The sequence below is a fragment of the Cardiocondyla obscurior genome, linkage group LG14, assembly GCF_019399895.1.
Source record: "Cardiocondyla obscurior isolate alpha-2009 linkage group LG14, Cobs3.1, whole genome shotgun sequence".
Classification (NCBI taxonomy): domain Eukaryota; kingdom Metazoa; phylum Arthropoda; class Insecta; order Hymenoptera; family Formicidae; genus Cardiocondyla; species Cardiocondyla obscurior.
This window is the reverse complement of record NC_091877.1, coordinates 3,620,493-3,640,486: the sequence shown is the minus strand read 5'-3', so window position 1 is coordinate 3,640,486 and position 19,994 is coordinate 3,620,493. Positions and strand designations below refer to the sequence as shown.

Genomic DNA, 19,994 nt, shown 5'->3' with positions numbered 1-19,994 from the left:
ATAAACGTAATGTGACTTCGATTATCGGTCTGCTTTCAATTCATAAGATACGGCTATATCACAGATAAGATATCTATATATCAAACATATTCCGCACAAACAGATAGATATCGAGGCAGAACACATCGATTATACAACAGGCACGAAAGTTAAAGGTCAATGGTTTTATGTCGCGCGTCGCTTTGTCACGATTTACAAAGAAAGAAAGAAAGAAAAAAAATCCTGGCAAATTTTGTACATTCAGCTAAGGTTGAAGTATTTTTTTTACACCTTGTAAAAGCATTTATATGCCGAATATTAATTTTAATGTATCACGAAAACTGCCGAAAAAAAGCACAATGAATCGGGCATCAGATTTTTGACAGCGATATATTGCGTTGATATCGTCGTAGCTTGCTTCTTCTTTGTTCCGAGAAACGTAACGATGGCCTTATACATCTGATCCAAATACCGTGGCACATCGAGCTCTTTCTGGCTCTGACGAGTGTAAATTCTCTTGAACTAAATTACAGCGAGTTAAGAAAGCAAAGCCAGTTAAAGTTCAATCGGTCGTTAAAAAACTCATTATACCGCAAACTGCATTCGAAATACAAAAGTCCTGCGATATCTCGTCCTTGTAACGTTTTAATAATTTCCTTAAAATTTCGCAGCAGTAAGTGCCAGAGAGAAAGAGTTAGCACTGGATCCAAGTAAGCCCGATATGTAATAATACTTAATAACGAATTGCTTGGCTAATTTAAAGCCGTTATCTGAAAACGTTTTTCCAATTGGTATCAATTGGGTATTAATTTTGACTTGAATTACGATAGAAATTTAATTAAAAAGCTACGCGAACGCTGAAAATAACGAGATGAAGACGTGATCATTCGTGTTCATATTAAATATAATAAAATAATTTTACGACGGAATATAAATGTATTCATGAAGATATGTTTTGCGTGACAGACGCTAGTTTCAGACACCGGAAGTTGCAGTTTTTCCTTTTTTTTTTTTTTTTTTTTTTTTTTCTTTTTTAATATCAATACAGACAGACGTTTGTGGCGAAGATCAGCCGATCGCGGGCACAGGCGTCATCGGTGAAAGGTTATCAGAACAGTGATAAGAGCTGCCGAAGATGCTCTGCGAAGAAACGGACGGGAGGGTTGATTGTGGAGTCCCCAAAACTGGCAGCCGCGTGACAAATAATCACCGCAAGGCATGTGATAATTGTACGCACGAGACTGCGGATAACAAAGACCCAAGTCGCATTATCAGCACAAAATTTACTCAATAATTATAAACTTATTCTTTTAAATTTATATATAAACATGTTTGAAATTTTTCGATTAAGTTTTAAACGATTCTTTGTTCGCCTGCTCCAAAAATTATTAAATTGAGACTAGGCTCATCAATCGGATAAGAAAAATATCACAGATTAATTTATTTCCACCTCTGTTGCATTGTAGGGAATAAATTATCTAGTCCAAAAGTATTGCAGTAACGAAAACAATATGCAGAAAGGAAAGGAAATGTTCAGCGAAACTACAGAAGACGAGGCGGAAGATGGACAGAGAATCGACAAGGATCAGAGGGAAGATATACAAGTTCAAAAAGCAGATGTAAACCAAGAGGAAGAAAAGACGAATGAAAAGGAACAAGAAACGGCACAGATTGGACAGTGCGCGATTTGTCACATTATTATTGACGACGAGAACCTTGGTGGTAGCATCGCAGATTCCGAGCAGGATCCACGTTGGTCTGAAAGCTACTTGTTGTGCCAACGCTGCATACGAAACTGTTCAATCCAATCAGGTTGATAAAATGTTTTTAACATTACAGAAACTTAAAAAAAAAAAAAAGAATTCGTAAAATTCTATTAAGAAAAAACGTTAAATGTGTTAAATAGAATTTTTTATACTCGACACATTCGAAGCACTATTTATTTTTTATTCTTTAATTAGATCTTTAATCGAATAACGTTGCAGTCTTTTCTTTTTTCTGCATTGCAAGAAAAATCAATATTATAAAAAGCTTTAAAATATCTTTAAATAAATTTGGTCGTGAAAAGTACATTAATTATTACGTTTTTTGAAAAAGAAAACTAAATATCTTTAAAAGAAAGATATTTTTCAGATATAGAGCACCCTCGAAGATCGCACGCGAGCTTCTTTTTTAACAAAGATAATGATCGCGGCGATCTTGTACGTTCGAGAATGTACAACTCTCATCGCGATCAGTGGACTCGTAACTTCAATAAGGCGCCTATTGAAATTAATAAGAGAACACTGAATTATGAGTCTGACATTTTTTCGTACATTACTGATCGCGATCGAAACAACTCGCGGAGGGAAGAACAAATGGAAAGCTGTAGGAGACAGTGTCAACAGCAGCGTAGCTATTGCAATTTGACGATGGCGAGAAATAGCGCGACGGATCGATACACCGAGATTAAGGTCAAAAGTTCCTCCGTTGACTGCTCCCGCAGACCTATACACTGTCCACGCCTAGATTGCTCGGTGAACGTCGCCTTTTCAGCGCTCACTCATCACTTCCTCTTCGATCATCCCGAGGTGCCCATCCTCAGGGTTGAGCCTGGCGCTGAGAGAACACTCGTTGTCAGTTACGGAGCTCTTTCCTGCAACTCCAGCCGATGCCTGGCTCTCTTACTGGTATCGGGAAAGCTCTCGTTAGTATCCTATTCTCGTATATACTGCGATACATTTGATATGTTTCCTAAAATAATCCCAAGATAATTCTTTTATATAAAACATGAAACATATTGAACAGAGATTCGATTTTAATTTAAAATAAAAAGAATTACATTGATAAATTTTGATTAATACCGATTATAAATGAGCCTGAGTCAATTATTAATCACAGACATTTTTATATAATAAGAGATTCCTCGGCAAGATTATTCGGTGGCAATCAAATACATCCCAAGTATCGAAATCGACTGCCTTTGCCGGTGCTAGCAGCGCGATTGCACAACAATCGCAATTATACGTGCTGCGAAGAAGTTCACGCCGGCGGAGAAGGCCAGGGTGAAAAGGATATGATCATTGCTTGGGTGGCGGGATTAGACGTTGGTGACACGGCTGATAGACTTCGATGTAGCATTCAGGTATATGCGAAATCGATTCGCGGGCGTAAGTCGAAGACGTATGAATGCTTAAAGATGGATAATGACATGTAAATGGTTTAACCGACAGGCTATCGACAGTATCGAAAATGGAGGATTCCGATCACTTACGTACACGGGTCCTGTGACCTCTTTGAGAACAGCCCAGTGTCCACGCGATGTCTTCTTGGCCGGTGATTGTATAGTTCTTCACGAAGGACTGATCAGTCATATTACTTCTGGCTGTACTAGTCTCAATGTAAATGTTACTGTACACTAAATTTGTTCCGTTATCATATACTTGTCTCTGCCTTAAATAACTGTCTTAAAGATGTAATCTAATACATAGAAATTAAAAAGAACATACAGGAAACATGGATAAAGTAATTGCATTTTTGTGTCGCGCATAATCTCTCGTTTATTTCTTTAAAAGTATCTTCCACTTTTTTTCAGCGTAATAAACTAAATTTAATTTTCTTTTTGCGTCGCCCGACGAAAATCTGATAAGACATCGATATTTAAATAAAATATTAATTTTTTTTTTCTTTACATGTACTTGATATACAATAGATAAAAGGACGGTATAAAGGTGTTAAACTTACTTAAAGTACTAAACTTCGTTCGCTCCTTCTCTAACGATCTGAATCATAAGCTAGTCATAGCAGGCGGTCGCGCGTATGCTTTAGGAATAAAACCATACTTGCGAGTTTTGGGTGCGTACGCCCAGAGCCAACCATCCACTGTTTGATTTCCCAAATCCGCGTATATCCAGTCGGCCCGTTTCACCGACAAATCATCTGGCGCCTGCGCCTTATAATCGTAAAGAACAACTAATTCCGTGCCGGTCGTTTCGTCACGGAAATCTCGCACTCCTTTTTGCTGCAATGATTCATTTCCCGTTATATTGCCGCCTTTACCTGCAAAATAAATTGATATATTTTAATACAAATTATAGTCTTATTAAAAGTTACAGAACTTCATTAAAGTTTAATATTAATTTAATTAATTTACATATAGTACATATTAGTAAATTTTTCCAAAATTCACAATTTAATTTAATAAAGTGTCAACCTGGACTGTGAGCCTCTGCGGATGCTGTATTTGTAGTGCCTGTGGTGGTTGTCGTAGTCGTTGCATAAGAATGAAGAACGTGACCGGGATAGACGAAGCCGGATGGTACGAAACCCTCGTTGCCGTCGCAATGCCGAAGCACCCAGAACCAATCTGGATCGTCGCGATTCAGCACGGTCACGAATTCGCCTCTTTCAACGCTGACGTCGTTTTCATCCCGTGCTACAAATGTATAAAGAACGATGTATCTTCCGGCTGATGGATCCTGTGGAACGCAAAGTAGAGTTTCTCAATGACGAGTGTATATTTAACGTTCCGAGATATATTAAATAGCGAGTTAGATATTTTTCATAGTACTTAGCTAATCGATTAGTGACCTTAAAGAAAGGATGCACGTCCGGCTGAGACGATATGGTCTGTATTGAATTCTGGGACTGCGTGATGTTCGAGCGATTGACGTTAACGTCCGCGGTAGTGATGTTGTTTCGCGCGTAGCTTTCGCAATCCGAGGCCGATCCAGTATCAGTTTGCTGCGTTTCTTGCAAGCGGCCCGTATTGAGAAGATCGCAGTCGTTGTCGCTTGACCGCGGCAGCTTCTTCTTTACGTTGTTCAAGCTGGCTAGCGTTAATTCCGCTAGCTGGGACGTGTACGGCGCACAGTACGAGTGCGGCACGAAGCCTTCCATACGCGTGTCGGCTGCTATTACGTACACCCAGTCATTTTCTCTGTAAAGCACGTTCACTACCTGAAATGTAACGATTCCGACGTTAGTACAATCTTTTTTCCTGGCAAATACATTAATTCTTAACCGTTCTCGATTATATTAATTTCTTATACGAATAAGAGAAGTGATAAAAAATTACACATACTATAAAAGTTTTATAACATGAAAGAAATAGAATGCTTGTGGTACGCAATTTTAAACAATTATCGGAAAACAATTCTATAAATCAGTCGTTCACCTGGCCTCTTTTGACTTGAAGTTCATCGTCCACGCAGGGGGTAAAGTCGTGTACAATGACCATTTTACTGTCCGGAGAAAGTCCATTCTCCTTTTCAATGCCGACTCTTACAAGGGTCTCAATGCTAGCGCTTCCAGTTATTCGACCAGGGGGCAATGGCACTCTGGTACCCAAACCGAGTCCTGTGCCCCCCGTTCCACAGTCTTTCTCCAAATTAAAGTTGTGTGTTCCGGCTGTTAGGAATAAATAATTTAATTAATTAAATATAAGCTTATACATAACTTTCAAAGGAATAAAATCGATAGTTCAAAGAACTCTATAATTTTATACGATATATAAACGCATCTATTTTTAAGTAATAAAATTATTAAAGACATTTTTTTTTTTTTAACCGTACAAGAAATTATTTTACGTATACTTGCAAGATGCAACACAAATATTATTTCAAGCACGATGAAAATCACTTCCGCGAGGCAAGCTACGGAAAAAGGTAAGGCCGTAATAGCAATCGATTTTCAAATATTGTTTTAAAATTAGGAGGACGATTTTTCTTCCTGCCGAACAAATCGAAAGTCGCGCGTAATCGGTGCATGAACTCGGCCCGGCTCGCTTCGTGGAGACCGTGGAGCGGCCGAAGCTGCATAACCGGTCCCGAGCAACAGGTGATCGGGCCGAATGTGACAACTGGCCCTCACGATCGAACTGCCATGCCCTCGATCTTCCCGTCTTCCTTCCCGTCTCGCTTCCTCTTATTCTCATCCAACAGCTCACGCCGTTTACTTACGTTTCTTCTTCTTTCCGCGACGTATGCGCACGGGGCACAGGAAGGCCATTCTGCAGGTCGTTCGCGGAGCTCGCTCCGGAATCTCTCACATTTCCAGCGCGGCGACCACTCGCCTCCTGCGGAATGCGCGTCCGATCTCTCGCCGCGGATATATATGTATATATATATATATGTGTGTGTGTGTGTGTGTATATAATATAGATGAGTATACGTATATGTTACACCGAAGAGATTCACGCGGAAGGACGCGGGCGTCGAGAAAAGAAATTGTCTTAGGTCGAAACCAAAATCTGACCGTCGTACAACCGCGGAACCACCTTCCGCAACGGCGATTGGACGCGTTCTCCGCGTCGCCTTCTGTTCACCGTCAAGTTCTCACGGGTCCTCGAGGGCCCAGGACACCGCGATCACGAATTAATCCTGGACACGGCAGGTAGAGAGCGCTACGGATGATGATCTGTGACCGGTTCCCGTTAAATTTTCATCATTCGGAGATCGACGCTGCTCCTCCCTAAGAAGACTCGTGTCAGATAAACGAGTCGGCGGTGCGAAGCCTTAAAAATGTAAGCACATTTACATGTTAGTATAAAAGACGATTACGATAATAATAATTTACGCATAAATAGAAAAATTAAATTAATTGCGAGAAAATCATATGTTTTATAAAAGTTATGAATTCTTATATATTAAATTAAGAATATATGCAATTAAGGTTTTTTTAATTTTTTAATTTTGTTCACTTACTTGTTGACTTTAGAACTGGGGTGCAATAAGTTTGCAAACGAAACACTTCAGTTCCAAATATTAATTGCTAGATTTCTACTATTAATCTCTTGATTACTTAATATAAATTATGCCGCTCGCTGTTCGTTGTCAATCCGTCTTTATCACAATTGTGCAATAATTTACGTTTAATTATACTGCGAGATACCTGCGTTTAGAAATTTATATTATTTCTCTCTCTCTCTCTCTTTCTCATTTCGAAGAGAAGCAAAGAACGTTGAAACGATCGAAATAAATGACTTTCAAGCATTGAAAAATTACGACCAGATTAGCAGTCGTAACAGAAGCTTAGAGACAGCAGGAATAAAATTTAATTTTAATTTCGCGGCTAAAATTTCCCTAACATCACGTTGCCAACTTTAGAGTCCCAAAATTCAACTTCACGGCTCGCAACTTTCGAATTCAAAATGTGGGAAATTTAAATAGCACCACTAGACAAATAAATGAATCTACATTACCTGAAACATAATAATTAAAGCGTAAATCAAAGTAAAATTACGTAGATAAAGTAATGAGTTATCTCGAATAATTTTAGAGTGAAAATCTTCTAATCTATAATCTATAAGACAATTTATGTAGCATTTCTTGATCTTGATATTAATATTAGAAATAATAATGGAAATTAACAAAAAAAGCAAGCGTAAGATAAATATATGTCAAATAAATGTATACTAATATGTTAAAAATTTAATAAAATTCTATGAAAAGTAAAAATGAAGCACACGCATATCTTGCTCGAAACTTGCTTTTATTGTATTCAATTAATATAAACGACGGTGGTATATTCGTTCTTGCCTATATATAACAGAGCTCTCCTGACTTATGCTTAACAATTGCGGGTACTTGGTTTATCTCGTCATCTCTCTCTCTCTGGAAAATATTCGCATATATATATGTACAGTTATATGTCGTAATTGTGCCGGATAATTAGTCATTAGATTTGCGGATCGACTACTTAGGTACCATTAACGTTAACTCCGGTTAATATGAGACCGTAGAAATGCTCCTATATATGCTACTCGTATGCTTCAGGCGTACAGAAGTCGCGACTTATTTTTTTTTTTTAATGAAAAAAAAAAAAAAAAATTATTCGTACATGTGTAGGTGTGCATGTAAATCCGTGTGTGTATGTGTGTGTTTTGTGTAGCATGTATGACTGCGAAATAGGTACAAAATCGATTCGGTACAAAATCGTCCCTATATCTTTTTTTTTTTTTTTTTTTTTAATAATACAGCGCAACTCTACTTATCCACGGCGAAGACGAAACTTCGAGAACGAGTCGGCTCGGCCCTCGTGAAATCTCGAGGCTTCCCGCAGCATTTATCGGGAAAAAAACAATGAGTTTATCGCGGCGCAGATACGATCGCGGCAGATAAAATCCCGCGAACGAGAGCCGAGCGCTCGTCGGTCGCCGATTAATCGTTCCGCGCGATTCTTGAAAAATCGCGAGGACGCAGAACACTTGGAGAGAAGAGAGCGACCGATCGTTTTCTCTTCGTTTCTTCTTCCTCTCTCTCCCGCTCGCGAGAGGGGGATTTTATAAAATTCGAGAGAACAGGAGGTCAGACTTTGTACTTTCGTATTGCACTTTGTTGTGTGTAGTTCAATGACACGTTGAAGTTCTTAAGAATTATAAATCCTAACGCAGTCGCGAGATATATATATATATATGGATATATATATATTTGTTCTTTTTATTTTTTACTCTAACGCTCGACACAGTTTCTCGCCGATCGACGCAATAAATAAGAGCATACATATTCATTTACTTATAATGTATGTTGCGATAATTAAATTTTCTTAACTTTTATACGTAGACAAGTATAAAAGCCGAGAAAATAAGGTATACTGCGTACAAAAAAAAATCTCGTCAGCCTTCCTTTCAATAGCGTCTCGTTTCCAAAGGATTAAAAAAGAAAAAAAAAAATTGTCCAGGCGACACCGCGAGAAAATAGTTCCAAGTAACTTTAAAAACCTCCATCGTTTACGAAGAGTTCAAACAACATTTCGAAAATTTAAAACATTTCTAGAGAACATCTAAAAGGTATCTAAAAGGCGCTGGAAAAATTTTCTTCTTTTTTTTTTTTTTTTTAAACGCCCAAGAGGCGGGTTAAATAATTTTCAAAAAATTTCGAACGCTCAAGGAACAGTTTCAACGGGCCTTTACAGAATGGAGACGTCGACTCGAAGGTCCAGGACATTCGGGAGGATGTTCGAGACGACGCTCCTTCCAGGAGAAATCTCGCAGCTCGAAAGTCGGCCGCGCAAATTGGATTTTTAACGCGGAAGACGCGGAGATTCCGTCACAATACGAGATATTACATCGCCGATTATAGGTCACCGTCGGAGTTTCCGCCGTGCTGCAGTTTAAATAGCGACGGCGCGGCGCGGAGCAAAGTCCTTCGCAGCGATATATCCGCGTCGGCCCGTTTGTCTCATTATCGCGTCAACGACTCGTCCTTATCGTCTATTCAAATAGCTTATTTTCCTCCCCGGCGTGCCATGTATCGAGCGAACCGCGCGATCTCGCCTCCGCCGATTCTCCTGTTTTCGCAACAAGTCAAAAATAGAATGACGCCGCTGTAAGGCGGCTCGGGTGCGCTCGTACGCGCCGTACATTTGATAACGATATCGGCGATAACGCCACGCGTCATCGGCGCCGGTTACCAACGAAAATCCACGCGACTCGCGGCCGACGAGGCTCTTCTAATCGGCGACAATCGCGTCTATCGGCCGAGATAGACGCGCGAGGTGGCACACGCACACGTGCCTAGGTCGTATCAGCTCGGCACTTTACAATCCATGTTTCGAAAGCCGGAGACTAAACATATAATAACAACGGAGATAATATTAGCGAGGCGATAAAAATCACTTCCGACGTCTGCTCCTGGGCGCGCAAACAGCCGTCTGCGTGTCATAATTATATTACACGAGCGCGACGCGTCTCGAATATCGCCCGCGTAACACGATCTAATTAATTAACGTATCCATATTCCTTTCCTACGGAAATCGCGCGTACTCTGCACTCTTTCCGCAACTTGCCGGTATAATTCCGTCACGAGAGTACGCCGTCTTCGCTGAAAATACACACGTTTTCTTTCTAATCGTAGCAAGTTTTGCGAATATCGAATCGCCTAGACCGAATTTTGTCTTCGTTTCTCTTTTTCTTTTCTCTTTTTTTTTTTTATACGCAGACCTGGAGCGCACTCGAAACCGAGCTGTATCGCATAATTATTTAAACATTACGAGTTATCTTTTACCTCTTTACATCCTAGATAGCCCTACTGAGTGTGTGTATGCATGTACGTGTATGAAAAACATAGACTGTTACATTCTTTTATACCTTAGGTAGGATGCTTATCTTACTGTAACATTACACACAATGCAACGTATCTTATGTATATTGACCGAATGTTACATAGAGCATATATATATATATATATATATATATATATATATATATATATATATATATAATACATATATATATTATATATGTATATATAATAAATGTATTCTACGTTGTCGATCACTTCGCACGTCGTCATCTCTATATTAACAGATTGCTTTGCGAAATCTAACATTTACTCCGTCACGCCAGAACTGAGTATCCGCGCGCCTCCCTCCATCTCGCCAATTTTTCCGTCATTTTTTTTCTTTTATTTTTTTTTTTTTCCCCCCGACGCGAGAATTACTGGCACTGTCATATATCTACATTATTTAAAAACATGAGAACGAAGATAAAGAGTACAGGCAAATGTGTGTACGATAAGAGATCTCCGTAAGCAGTCTCGGTGTATGCGTAGCGTACGCGTGTATATTTTCGATACACAATCATGTATTTTATAATCATCATGTTTTTGCTACACAATGGAAATATAATGCAAGTGTATGCCGTTCGTGTTGTCGTAACTATCATATCGCTGACCGCGGGGGACGCGTCGGCTTCTCTCACATCCTGCGCTCGGGCACACGCAGCGCAAGTAGGTCTCGAGATGAATTTCAATCGGCACAAAATCAGAATCACATCTTTCGGATACGCATAGGCCGAGCGAGCGAGCAAACGGGCAGAAAAAGTTGAAAAAAATAAAATAAAATAAAATAAAATTATAATAATAAAAGCGGAAATTTCGATTTCTTTGGCACGTTCCTTGATGTCTTTACTTCAATCGGTCCGACTGCGACACCAACGTTAACAACAAAACTGTTCCCCGTTTGCATTCTGCGCGAACATCTTTGATTTCGACAGAGAAGGTTTACCCTCGCCGATCGCTCGCCCCGTGTACATCGAATTTTACAAACACATACGAATAAATAGGTCTAATTAAAATTGAAAATTGTTACATCGTGTCACTGGGAACTCCGTCGTGCGTGTACTCGATAAAAATATCAAACGGCAAAGTAAAAGTATAGCGCAGTATAGTTAAAAGAACGAAGAGATAATGGGGGGATACAAGGCAAACATTTCTATCACGCATACCACGATTGAATGTGTATTAAATGACAACAGAATTCGTAATGAAACTTATCCTCCTGCGTATATATATATTATATATATATCTCGCATATATGTATTTCTTTTCCGTATCTACATCCTCTTTTACACGTGCACATAATATTCCGCATGTTTGTTTACGCTTCAATATGCATCCTTCGTACGAATATATTTAAAAAAATCTATTTCCTCCTTTATATTGTAGCGTGTAATGCAAATTTAATACACGGACATTTATTCTCGTATATTTATCTGTGTATATTATTTTTATATTGGAGTATTCATGCAGGCAAAATAATCTGTGCATTCCTTCCTGTTTGCGTCGCCGGTTCCAACAATTCACATTTTTTTTTTTTTCTTTTCCTTCGAATTCTTGTAAAAATAAAAAAAAATCCGCATACAAATTATGTCCAACATAATTTAACACTCGGTCTCTGCTAAAAATTCAAGAAACGCATAGAAATCGCGGACGGAGCTGATAGCGTCTTACTCTCCCCGCTTACAAGATATTTCTTTCTCTTTAGGTGATTTTTCGATGTTGACAAAACTGGGAACGCTATCTCCAGCAACGTCCAACGTTTTCTACGCATCTTTCGCTCACTCTCTCTTTCTCTCACAGTAGGACCATTTCATATATATTTATATGTATATTAAATATAACTAAAATGATATGTATCAACAATAATATATGTACAAAATAAATATATGTGTATATATATCTCGTTATATATATTAAAAATGTAGGTTTCCCAGCTGCGAATCTTCGTAAAAGTATCATATATTAATAACAAAACATTGTAATCAACAGAAATTATATACAGTACGTGTCCACACGTACGATCCAATCAATAAAATTCCCGTTACGCTTTTAGCTACGATTCTGAAAAAAGCATATATATTTTTAAAAAAATACCTAAAATATTTTGAAAAAAAAAAAAAAAAAAAAAGAGAAGAAAACAATGACTATATGATCGTCGACGACTCATTACATAAGCGACCCGTTTGCTTCTGGATCACTTCTCTTATGCCATTAATAAATAAAACGATTCGACAATCACGTAAAATACGTAAATGATTGAAAATTTGACAACAACCGAGTACGTTGTTATTAACGACGATTCGAATTATGGTCCTACTGTACGTACCAAATAAATAATTTTTTTAAAACGCAAATTTCCTCTCCTTTCTTTCTTTCCCCCTTTCCCATTTTTTTTTTTTTTTTTTTTTTTATTGACGTGATTAGGCTTGGACCGAGCTTTTTCGTTGAGTAAAAAAGCAGATCCCACTTATACGCATTAATCACAAGACTTTTTTTTTGTCATAGCGATTCGGTTTTGGAACGTGTATATAACGTTCCGGGCATTACAATGTAGTACGAGCTGCTGGAACACACCCAGGTTTATGCTTATAGCATACTTAGCATAACAATATAGCACCTAGGTTTTTTGTACTTTAATATTATTTCGTCATGATACTGTAATTAGTTATAAACGTACACCTATGATGCCACAATGTACTTACATTATGCGATCATGACTACCAAGATGCGAATGGGAAGCAATCTAAACTCATTCTCACTAGAAATCTCATTTTTCACACGCGCATTCTATTTCCCTTTCTTTCTCACTCGTCATTCATTAGAATTATATAGTAAAAATCTTACTTTACACTTCGCATATATTTAATATATACGAAATGCCTCGTTACAATACCCACTAAATGTTTATTTTATTGGCGCGGTGTAATCCGTTAAATGTACTCCCCCGTTTCGATATAATACAATATCTACATTCGATTTTAATAAAAAAACCGACTGATACAAGTATACCTGACGTGCTTGTCCAACTCGTGGTATCGGTTTGCCACATCTCCCACCGGGAGTATCACTCTTTCAAAATCCGCTGACATCGCCCATGGCTGGGAGACGAGATGTCAACGGAGCAATACGTTTGTCTTCGCGGCACCATAGACTCGACAAGACGAATTTAATTCGGGAAAAAAAAAAAATAAAAGAGAGAAAAAAAAACGCGTTTCGCTCATTATCTGCAGAACATTAAAATGCAAACAGGAAGTGGACGTATCGTGAAGAGCTATCGACAGATATGGAAGGCAAGCTATCTTCGCTGACAATGGTTGGTCGGTCACTCAATTTAAATTTCGCGAGGCAATGAATATGAAACGCGAAGACTCCACCAGCCCGATGTTTTGAGTTGAACAGCACGTGTTTTACTTACCTAGTAAAAACTCCGAATTATCTGCGATAACGTTTAAAGGCTTTGTCGCGTATCACATAAACCTAGACAGTTTATCGTTTAGTTTAGAATCGTAAATATATGTATATATAATATATATAGATACCTAACGTACTAAAGTCAGTGCATACTTATTCGGCCAACGGATGAGCGTCGTCGCAGTAATCGCTGAGCAGTTGTGGGTGTGTGTGTTAAATAACTTCCGTGTTATCCTAATCACTGATCCGACTCGTTATTAGTCGCCAGCACGTTAGCGGGTTCGGACTCTTTATTGTTCGATGGTAAACTCGCAGCATCGGTCTCCTCGCTGTCGCCCTCGGTGCTGTCGGCCGCACTGGAACGTGGTGCTGTCGCCGTCGTCCCAGTCGTATCCTCTTTCTTGTCGTCACTTTTATCATCGGCGACAACGACGGTGGATTGATGCTGCTGGTGTTCTTGCTGTAATTTCTGCATCTGGCTGCGTAACTTGGAGATTTCACGAGCGTCCGAGCGCCGATGATGTCGCAGCTGCGCAATCTCCAACACCACGCGATGTGCTAGCTCTAACACGTCTTGCGGCACGTCCAGAGTCCTTAACCGTTCCTCGAGATCCGCCGCCGCAGCGGTACCGTCCGCGTCAGAGTCGCTCACCTCCGGCGACGAGGTTCCGACCTCGGAAGAAGCCGCCAGCGGTGTAGGTTCCACGTTTACAGTGGACGACGTCACTGCCGCACTGCTTTCCTCTTCTTCTCCTTTCTTCTCCTTCTTATCTTTTGGCGGCGCCGTCTCCTTCTGATTCTCATCGGACATGTAGTACAGAGGATAGGAGCCAATAGCCGGTGCTTGACTCGGCGACGTTTTCTCAATTTTAACACTGGCAGACGATAGCAGTTCCTGTTTTTCATACGTCGGACTCGAGGAGTGATGATTGTGACGGCGATGTTCGTGATGATGCCGTCGTTGCGGGTGCATGGACGAAGGCGGCGGTATCTGATTTATTTGTGCGGGTGCCGGTATAGGTGCCAGCGCTACGTTCGGTTGGAAATGCGGCTCGAAACGTTCGCACTCCGAAAGCGGAATGACTCGCTCGGGATGCTGCAGTACGGGTGGACCTCGACTGAGATATGCAGGCACCAACGATGAACTGTTAACAAAAATATCGGATTTTTGTATGCCTCTAATTTTTACGCAGGTACGTGTGCATGCTTCTAAAACGAGTAAATCTGAATAATCGAAATATCCTTTTTTTATTTACTTGATTTAAATAATTGACTTGAAGATTTAGCGACGTAGTCGTCATACTTACTTGTCTCTGTGCTTACAATTGCCCGGAGCATTCCAAGATTGAAAAGCCGCACCTCTAGCAGCAAGCTCAAAAACTGCCCACTGCATCAAATACGAATCGGTAGCAATTTGCGAAGCTGGATGGTACATCGCCAATCCATTGCCATTGTAAATTCCAGCGCAGTCGTCTTTTCCCATGTCCTTTTTTGTGCGTTTGACCAACCTCTCGTGCTCATGTCGCAGCTGAAAAAAATATATGGATTTATATACTTTTCGGATACATAAAACAATGTTAGATTTACTTTTGCATGTCGTTTTGAGCGCACATGTTAATCAAAATTATGTTTCAAGAGAAAACATGTAAAAAGATAATACCTCTAGCTTTCGCTTGGAGTTTAACATCAGATGCCTTTCTTTAAGCTCTTGAAAAAGGATGAGCGATTTGTTATAGTGTTGTTGGTCGCGAGACAGCAGCAGATACGACCGCCAGTTGGCGGAATCGAATCCCCAGTGACAAGTACGATTTTCGAGGGATCTATGAGCGTGTCTTACAAAGCGTTGGGGAGAGAACTGATAGCCACATTCTAGGCACTCGATGCACACCGAATCGTCCGTTTCGAACAGTTTGGCATCGAAAATACCCTTGCATTTGCCAAAACATTCGTGGTACACTTTGAATTTAATAATCTCTTCTTCTTCCTCATTTTTACACGTTTTTTTATCAAGGCAGTCCTGTGCCGGGCTAATCTGGGAAGGATCGCAGGATTCTGTCCGTAAAAGCAAAGCACTGACGAGCCTTTCGGCGTCCGTCTGGGTGATAAGACCACAGGACGGTGCGTTGCGCGGCAGGATACCCGAATGCTTGAGCTCCTCGAGCTGATCTCGGGTGCAGCGCGAACAGTAGATCTGCAGCTCGTCGCACACTTGGTTGATCTGCTGCAGGGAAAAGTCCTGCAGCACCGTGTTCAATATTTGCGGCAGGCACAATCTCCTCTCGCCGCCTACCACGAAGCAAGAGATCCTTTCGCCCTCGAGAATCGTCTCGCATCTCTCGGAGCAGCTCTGATCCGGCGCCGTAAGTATCGGTATCTGGAACTCGAGCTCGCGCTTCTCGCACACAACTTTTGGACGGTCCACCGCCGCGGGGCGATCCTCGTCCGAGTCCTCCAGGGAGCGGACCGCCTTTGGCACAGGCGTTAAGGTGCGCGCCGACGTCTCTCGAACCTCCTTCTCGATTACATCCTTCGGTGGCTGCGACTCCACGGGCGATTCCAGACCGCAGTGGACCGCCGGACGACTGACAGCAGGTGGCGAAAAACACGAGGTCGCGGACTGTTGCTCGTGCAGCAGGGCTTTACAGTCCATGCCCAGCAGAGCCGAGCTGGGTCCCTGCAAGCTCTTAACGGCTGATAACTGATAAGTTTTGAGGACGGTCTTCAGCTGCGGGCTGTATGACTGGCCAGCGGCGGTACTGCCAGGCATTAGCGTCTCCATTGTGCGAATGTATTTAGAGAACGCGCTTTCCAGAGGAAGATGTTGACAGCGGAGGAACGGAACCCGAGCCCGGACGATGATTACCGTCGCTCCAAACGGATGCACTCACCACACGACGACGAACTTCGGCACGCACTCGATATCGCTCTACATATATAGTTGACGCGTACAATATATTCCGTATTACACTTGGACTGTCCGCGAATTTATTTACGTCGCGGACGGGACAGCGGGACTGGGCACTAGCGCGACAACTGGCGCGGCAACTCGGCTTCCTCGCGACTCCACTTCCATGTTACTCGGACCCAGCGCGTCGCCGTCGCTGTGACGCAGCCTCCGTCGCATACCTTGCTCGCAGATCGACGTGTCTTACCGCGACGAGGCAGACCCGGGTCCATCCTCTCCGGGCTTCGCTAACTCGCGCGTTATGGGCTCCTCCTGCTCGTTCTCGTTCTACCTTTCTCTTTCTCTCTCTCTCTCTCTCTCTCTTTCTCTCTCGCGCGCACTCTTCTCCGCTCTCGTCCGGCGCGAGAGGCCGAGTTACACGCGTATAACCCGTTCGCGCGTCCTTCCTTCCTCCCTATGTCCGCCCCTCCCGCCGCTGCTGCATTACGCGTCGCCGACGAAGACAACGACGCGACTACGGTCCCGCGACGCCACCACCGCTTCCACGTACAGCATGATAAAAGCCGCTCCGCCGTCCGTCTTCCTCGTCCTCTTTGTCCGCGGTCCTCTCACCTTCTCCCTCGCGCGTGCTTTCGCAGGCGGAAAAGCGCGGAGATCGTACGCAGCGTAGCCGCCGTCCTCCAAACGAGAGAGAGCCTCCTCCTCGCGGGTTCCCTCTGATTCTGTCGCGAACTCTCCCCTCTCGTTCACCGCTACTGCCCTCTTCCTCCGCCGCTCCGGTCCGTCGTCGTCCTCTTCCGTACCACCACCAGCTCGTGCTCTTCCTCCACCTCCTCCTCCTCCTCCTCCGCCTCCTATACGGCGGCGACGGCGGTTTTCAACGCGACGTTCTCGTAGCCGCGAATTCGATGCGCGACGAAAGCGGCACGGTCACGGATACGGCGGGCCGACGATCCATAGCGGGCTCACACAGTCTTATCGAGCGCAATCTACGGACAAGGAAACGACGCATACTAGAGCATATAAATACACACACATATATATATATATATATACGTAATGCATATGTTTCGCTCGGTCTATTTAACGTTGCTCACTGCACTCGCGGACTGCAATTTATCATCTTCTTCGGACGCACTTGCCGTTATCAGCGTCGACATTCCCCAGTCGAGTGGAGTCGAGCCGCCTCTACCTCCGACACCTCCTGGCCCTCCTCGTTCGCCGCGACTGGCGATCGCTATCGGGACGCCGCGCGCGCCAACAACAGCGAGGACGTCGGCCGACGATACGTCCGACGGCGTCCGGCGGAGTATTATCGCATCACTGGAGCGCGGCCACGGCTGGCACCGTCAGACGAGCGGCTCGCTCGTCGGTACGTCGCGACGCAATGGCGTATCGATCGCGACGACGGCGGCACCGTATGACCGTGGACAGGACGACGTCGGGACGCTCGCCGCACGCATATTTTTTACGCTCACCGCGCTGCCGATCACCCCGGGAACGACGTGGAAGCCGACGGACCATCCGCCGACGCGAATATTTCTCTCTCGCTCTCTCTCTCTCTCTCTCTCGCTCGCTTTATCCGCGCACAGACGCTAACGAGACAACGGCGAGCCTCCGCGATATACGCACGCTTTTCACGCACGCTTCTCCGCCGCGCTTTCGTGGACGACGACCGTGCGGACGTTCCGTCTCTGTTTTTTCCCTTTCTCTCGCTCTGCCAAGTCTTTTTGCCCTGGCGCGCCAACGGAGAGGCCCTTCTCCACGCTTTTTTCTTCCTCTCTCTCTCTCTCGGTGGTGTCCGCGGCGGTACACATGCGCGCGCGACCGCGTAAACACGAGACGAGAGCAGTGCTGTAAATTTTGTGCCGCCAGCAACCAGCAAGAGCTCGATCTCTGGTGGGGGGCACGCGCACTAATGCAACCCTTATCCACTGGCTTTGCGCAAAGCGCTCACGGATAAGGGCTGCATGTGTGCGGCGGTCCCCACCCGGAGCGGTTGGTGGCGGCACAAAATTTACAGCACTGGACGAGAGTCCGAGACGGCGGAGCCCTTGAGAGACTGTCTCCTCTCATGCAGAATACACGCGCATACAACCTCCCCTCGTCCGTGTGCGTGCGCCCGTGTACGTACACGGTTTTCGCGTCCGTGCTCTTCGCGCCTCTTCGGTGTGAGTGCTCAATCGGTTTCAGATACCGCGTGGCGCGAAAGTAACTCGCAGGCTTTTCTATTTTACAAAAATATCTTATTTTACTTATCGGCGATTTTTTCTTTCTTTTTTTTTTTGTTATAAATTCAACCTTGTGATTGCGCAAATATTATCTAAAAGATAACTTTACATGATAGATATTATATTAAATTAAATCGTCCACTTGGCGATCTAATCGGAACCGACGACCAGTCGTTTCTGATCTTCTACCGTAGTCTTCGGGAGCGTTGCGATTAAATTCCGTCCACCCGGTACGTGCACGCGCGCATTTCTACACGCACACCTTAGTGTGCGAGCCCTGCTCAGCGCACGCGTCCTCTCGGCGGTAAAGAATCACCGTAAACCCGGCATGCTTGTCTCGTTCCCCTCTTCGAGCATCGCGGCCGAAGACGACGGCGACCACTCCTCCCTGTTCTTCCCTCTTTCTCGCGACAACCGGCCACCTACTGCGCACCACCGCGCCTGTCGCGAACAGTGCCGGAGTAAGAAAACGTTTTGACGCTACATATCTTTGCTTCATGTACAACGTATTATTCTACTCGAACGTGCATTACCAAAGATCCTTGCGATCTCATCAATTATTTCTAACGTCACGTTTCATTTCTACAGCTACGGTCAACGCATGATGGCACTCGGGACTGAAGAAAGATTGGACAAGCTTCTGTTCAGCCAGGACCAGGATGCAGAAAATAGATAAGGATTCTAGGACCGCAGGACACGTCAGAAAGGGTTTCATCAAAGCCATCTAAAAATATAATGTACGATAAGAAAAGGTTCAATAGACGTTACGCCAGAACGTAATTCTATTTTTAATATAGAACCCACGAAATTCTCCGTTTCACGGTCCTGGGCGAATCCTTGCGGTCTCTTCACCGCGTCAACCGAGCGAAGCAGGTGTGCGCGTCATGCATACACGCCTGGACCAGTCCACGTACACACGTGCGACCAGTTGTGGCCGCATAGCTCGGCCACGACGCGCGGTCGGCGGCACGCGTCTGTGTGAATCGGACGCCGACAGCCGTCTAGTCATGTGACCTTCCCGTCAAAATAGCTTGCGCGCCTCCCCGCGTGCTACGCACACACGCGGCACATTGCACAAGCATCTGCGAGCGACGACGTGGAGGCGCGGTCACGGCGCTCTTGGTATCGTTGCCATCTTGTATTCATTGTCAGGGACTGCGCGAGGATTCGGCGCTCGACTTTGAAGCCCTCGATGCTCTCATCACATTTTCTTGAGTAGCCAAGTCCACTTGAAGAATGGTCCTTAATATATAAAATGAAAGCTTGTTAGCAAGGGAGATAATTATTGGAAACACACGGCGATTCCGATCCTCTAAAAATATTAAAACATGTAATTAAAAGGAAAGTAATTTTTCTTTAGATCCCTGAGCAAAAAAAAAAATTAAGAAACTTAATGTCAATCTTACCGAATAAACGGAATACAGAGTAGAA

At 43.3% G+C, this 19,994-nt stretch overlaps 3 protein-coding genes and 1 pseudogene across 6 annotated transcripts; 2 read left to right on the top strand and 2 right to left on the bottom strand.

The window, feature by feature from the left end:
• Positions 1-72: 72 nt before the first annotated feature.
• LOC139108077 (uncharacterized) lies at positions 73-3,473 on the top strand. The gene is made up of 4 exons (XM_070666087.1): positions 73-1,791; positions 2,113-2,665; positions 2,878-3,103; positions 3,192-3,473. The coding sequence occupies exons 1-4, from the start codon at positions 1,491-1,493 to the stop codon at positions 3,378-3,380; spliced, it is 1,269 nt and encodes a 422-aa protein (XP_070522188.1). The 5' UTR covers positions 73-1,490; the 3' UTR covers positions 3,381-3,473.
• On the bottom strand, positions 2,759-7,008 carry LOC139108080 (SH3 domain-containing protein Dlish-like). Of its 3 annotated transcripts, none has more exons than XM_070666092.1 (6): positions 5,919-7,008; positions 5,135-5,367; positions 4,549-4,917; positions 4,172-4,436; positions 3,703-4,017; positions 3,312-3,438 (listed from the first exon to the last, which is right to left on the bottom strand). In XM_070666092.1, the coding sequence occupies exons 1-5, from the start codon at positions 5,965-5,967 to the stop codon at positions 3,746-3,748; spliced, it is 1,188 nt and encodes a 395-aa protein (XP_070522193.1). In that variant the 5' UTR covers positions 5,968-7,008; the 3' UTR covers positions 3,312-3,438; positions 3,703-3,745. The 3 variants fall into 3 exon arrangements, with proteins under 3 accessions (XP_070522191.1, XP_070522193.1, XP_070522192.1); XM_070666091.1 differs by lacking the exon at positions 3,312-3,438 and having other exon boundaries at positions 3,493-4,017; positions 5,919-6,472; positions 6,663-7,008; XM_070666090.1 differs by having other exon boundaries at positions 2,759-4,017.
• Positions 7,009-10,493: 3,485 nt separating this feature from the next.
• Positions 10,494-17,628, bottom strand: LOC139108069 (ski oncogene). 2 transcript variants are annotated; one of them, XR_011546609.1, is made up of 4 exons: positions 15,088-17,628; positions 14,735-14,955; positions 13,581-14,572; positions 10,494-13,493 (listed from the first exon to the last, which is right to left on the bottom strand). XR_011546609.1 is itself a non-coding variant. In XM_070666075.1 (3 exons), exons 1-3 carry the CDS (start codon positions 16,204-16,206, stop codon positions 13,666-13,668), a joined length of 2,247 nt encoding a protein of 748 aa, XP_070522176.1. In that variant the 5' UTR covers positions 16,207-17,628; the 3' UTR covers positions 10,494-13,665. The 2 variants fall into 2 exon arrangements, 1 of the variants encoding a protein (XP_070522176.1); XM_070666075.1 differs by having other exon boundaries at positions 10,494-14,572.
• On the top strand, positions 16,246-19,993 carry LOC139108185 (uncharacterized; annotated as a pseudogene).
• Position 19,994: the final 1 nt, after the last annotated feature.

Excerpts from the sequence above, each read along its gene's own strand:
- LOC139108077 (XM_070666087.1), top strand. The coding sequence starts at position 1,491 with ATGCAGAAAGGAAAGGAAATGTTCAGCGAAACTACAGAAGACGAGGCG. Across the intron at positions 2,666-2,877 it reads CTGGTATCGGGAAAGCTCTC|AGATTCCTCGGCAAGATTAT; the intron begins GTTAGTATCCTA and ends TTATATAATAAG. Across the intron at positions 3,104-3,191 it reads GACTTCGATGTAGCATTCAG|GCTATCGACAGTATCGAAAA; the intron begins GTATATGCGAAA and ends TTTAACCGACAG.
- LOC139108080 (XM_070666090.1), bottom strand. The coding sequence starts at position 5,967 with ATGGCCTTCCTGTGCCCCGTGCGCATACGTCGCGGAAAGAAGAAGAAA. Across the intron at positions 4,918-5,134 it reads TTCAAGTCAAAAGAGGCCAG|GTAGTGAACGTGCTTTACAG; the intron begins GTGAACGACTGA and ends GTTACATTTCAG. Across the intron at positions 4,018-4,171 it reads CGCAGAGGCTCACAGTCCAG|GTAAAGGCGGCAATATAACG; the intron begins GTTGACACTTTA and ends TTTATTTTGCAG.
- LOC139108069 (XM_070666075.1), bottom strand. The coding sequence starts at position 16,206 with ATGGAGACGCTAATGCCTGGCAGTACCGCCGCTGGCCAGTCATACAGC. Across the intron at positions 14,956-15,087 it reads ACTCCAAGCGAAAGCTAGAG|CTGCGACATGAGCACGAGAG; the intron begins GTATTATCTTTT and ends TATTTTTTTCAG. Across the intron at positions 14,573-14,734 it reads AATTGTAAGCACAGAGACAA|TTCATCGTTGGTGCCTGCAT; the intron begins GTAAGTATGACG and ends TTTTGTTAACAG.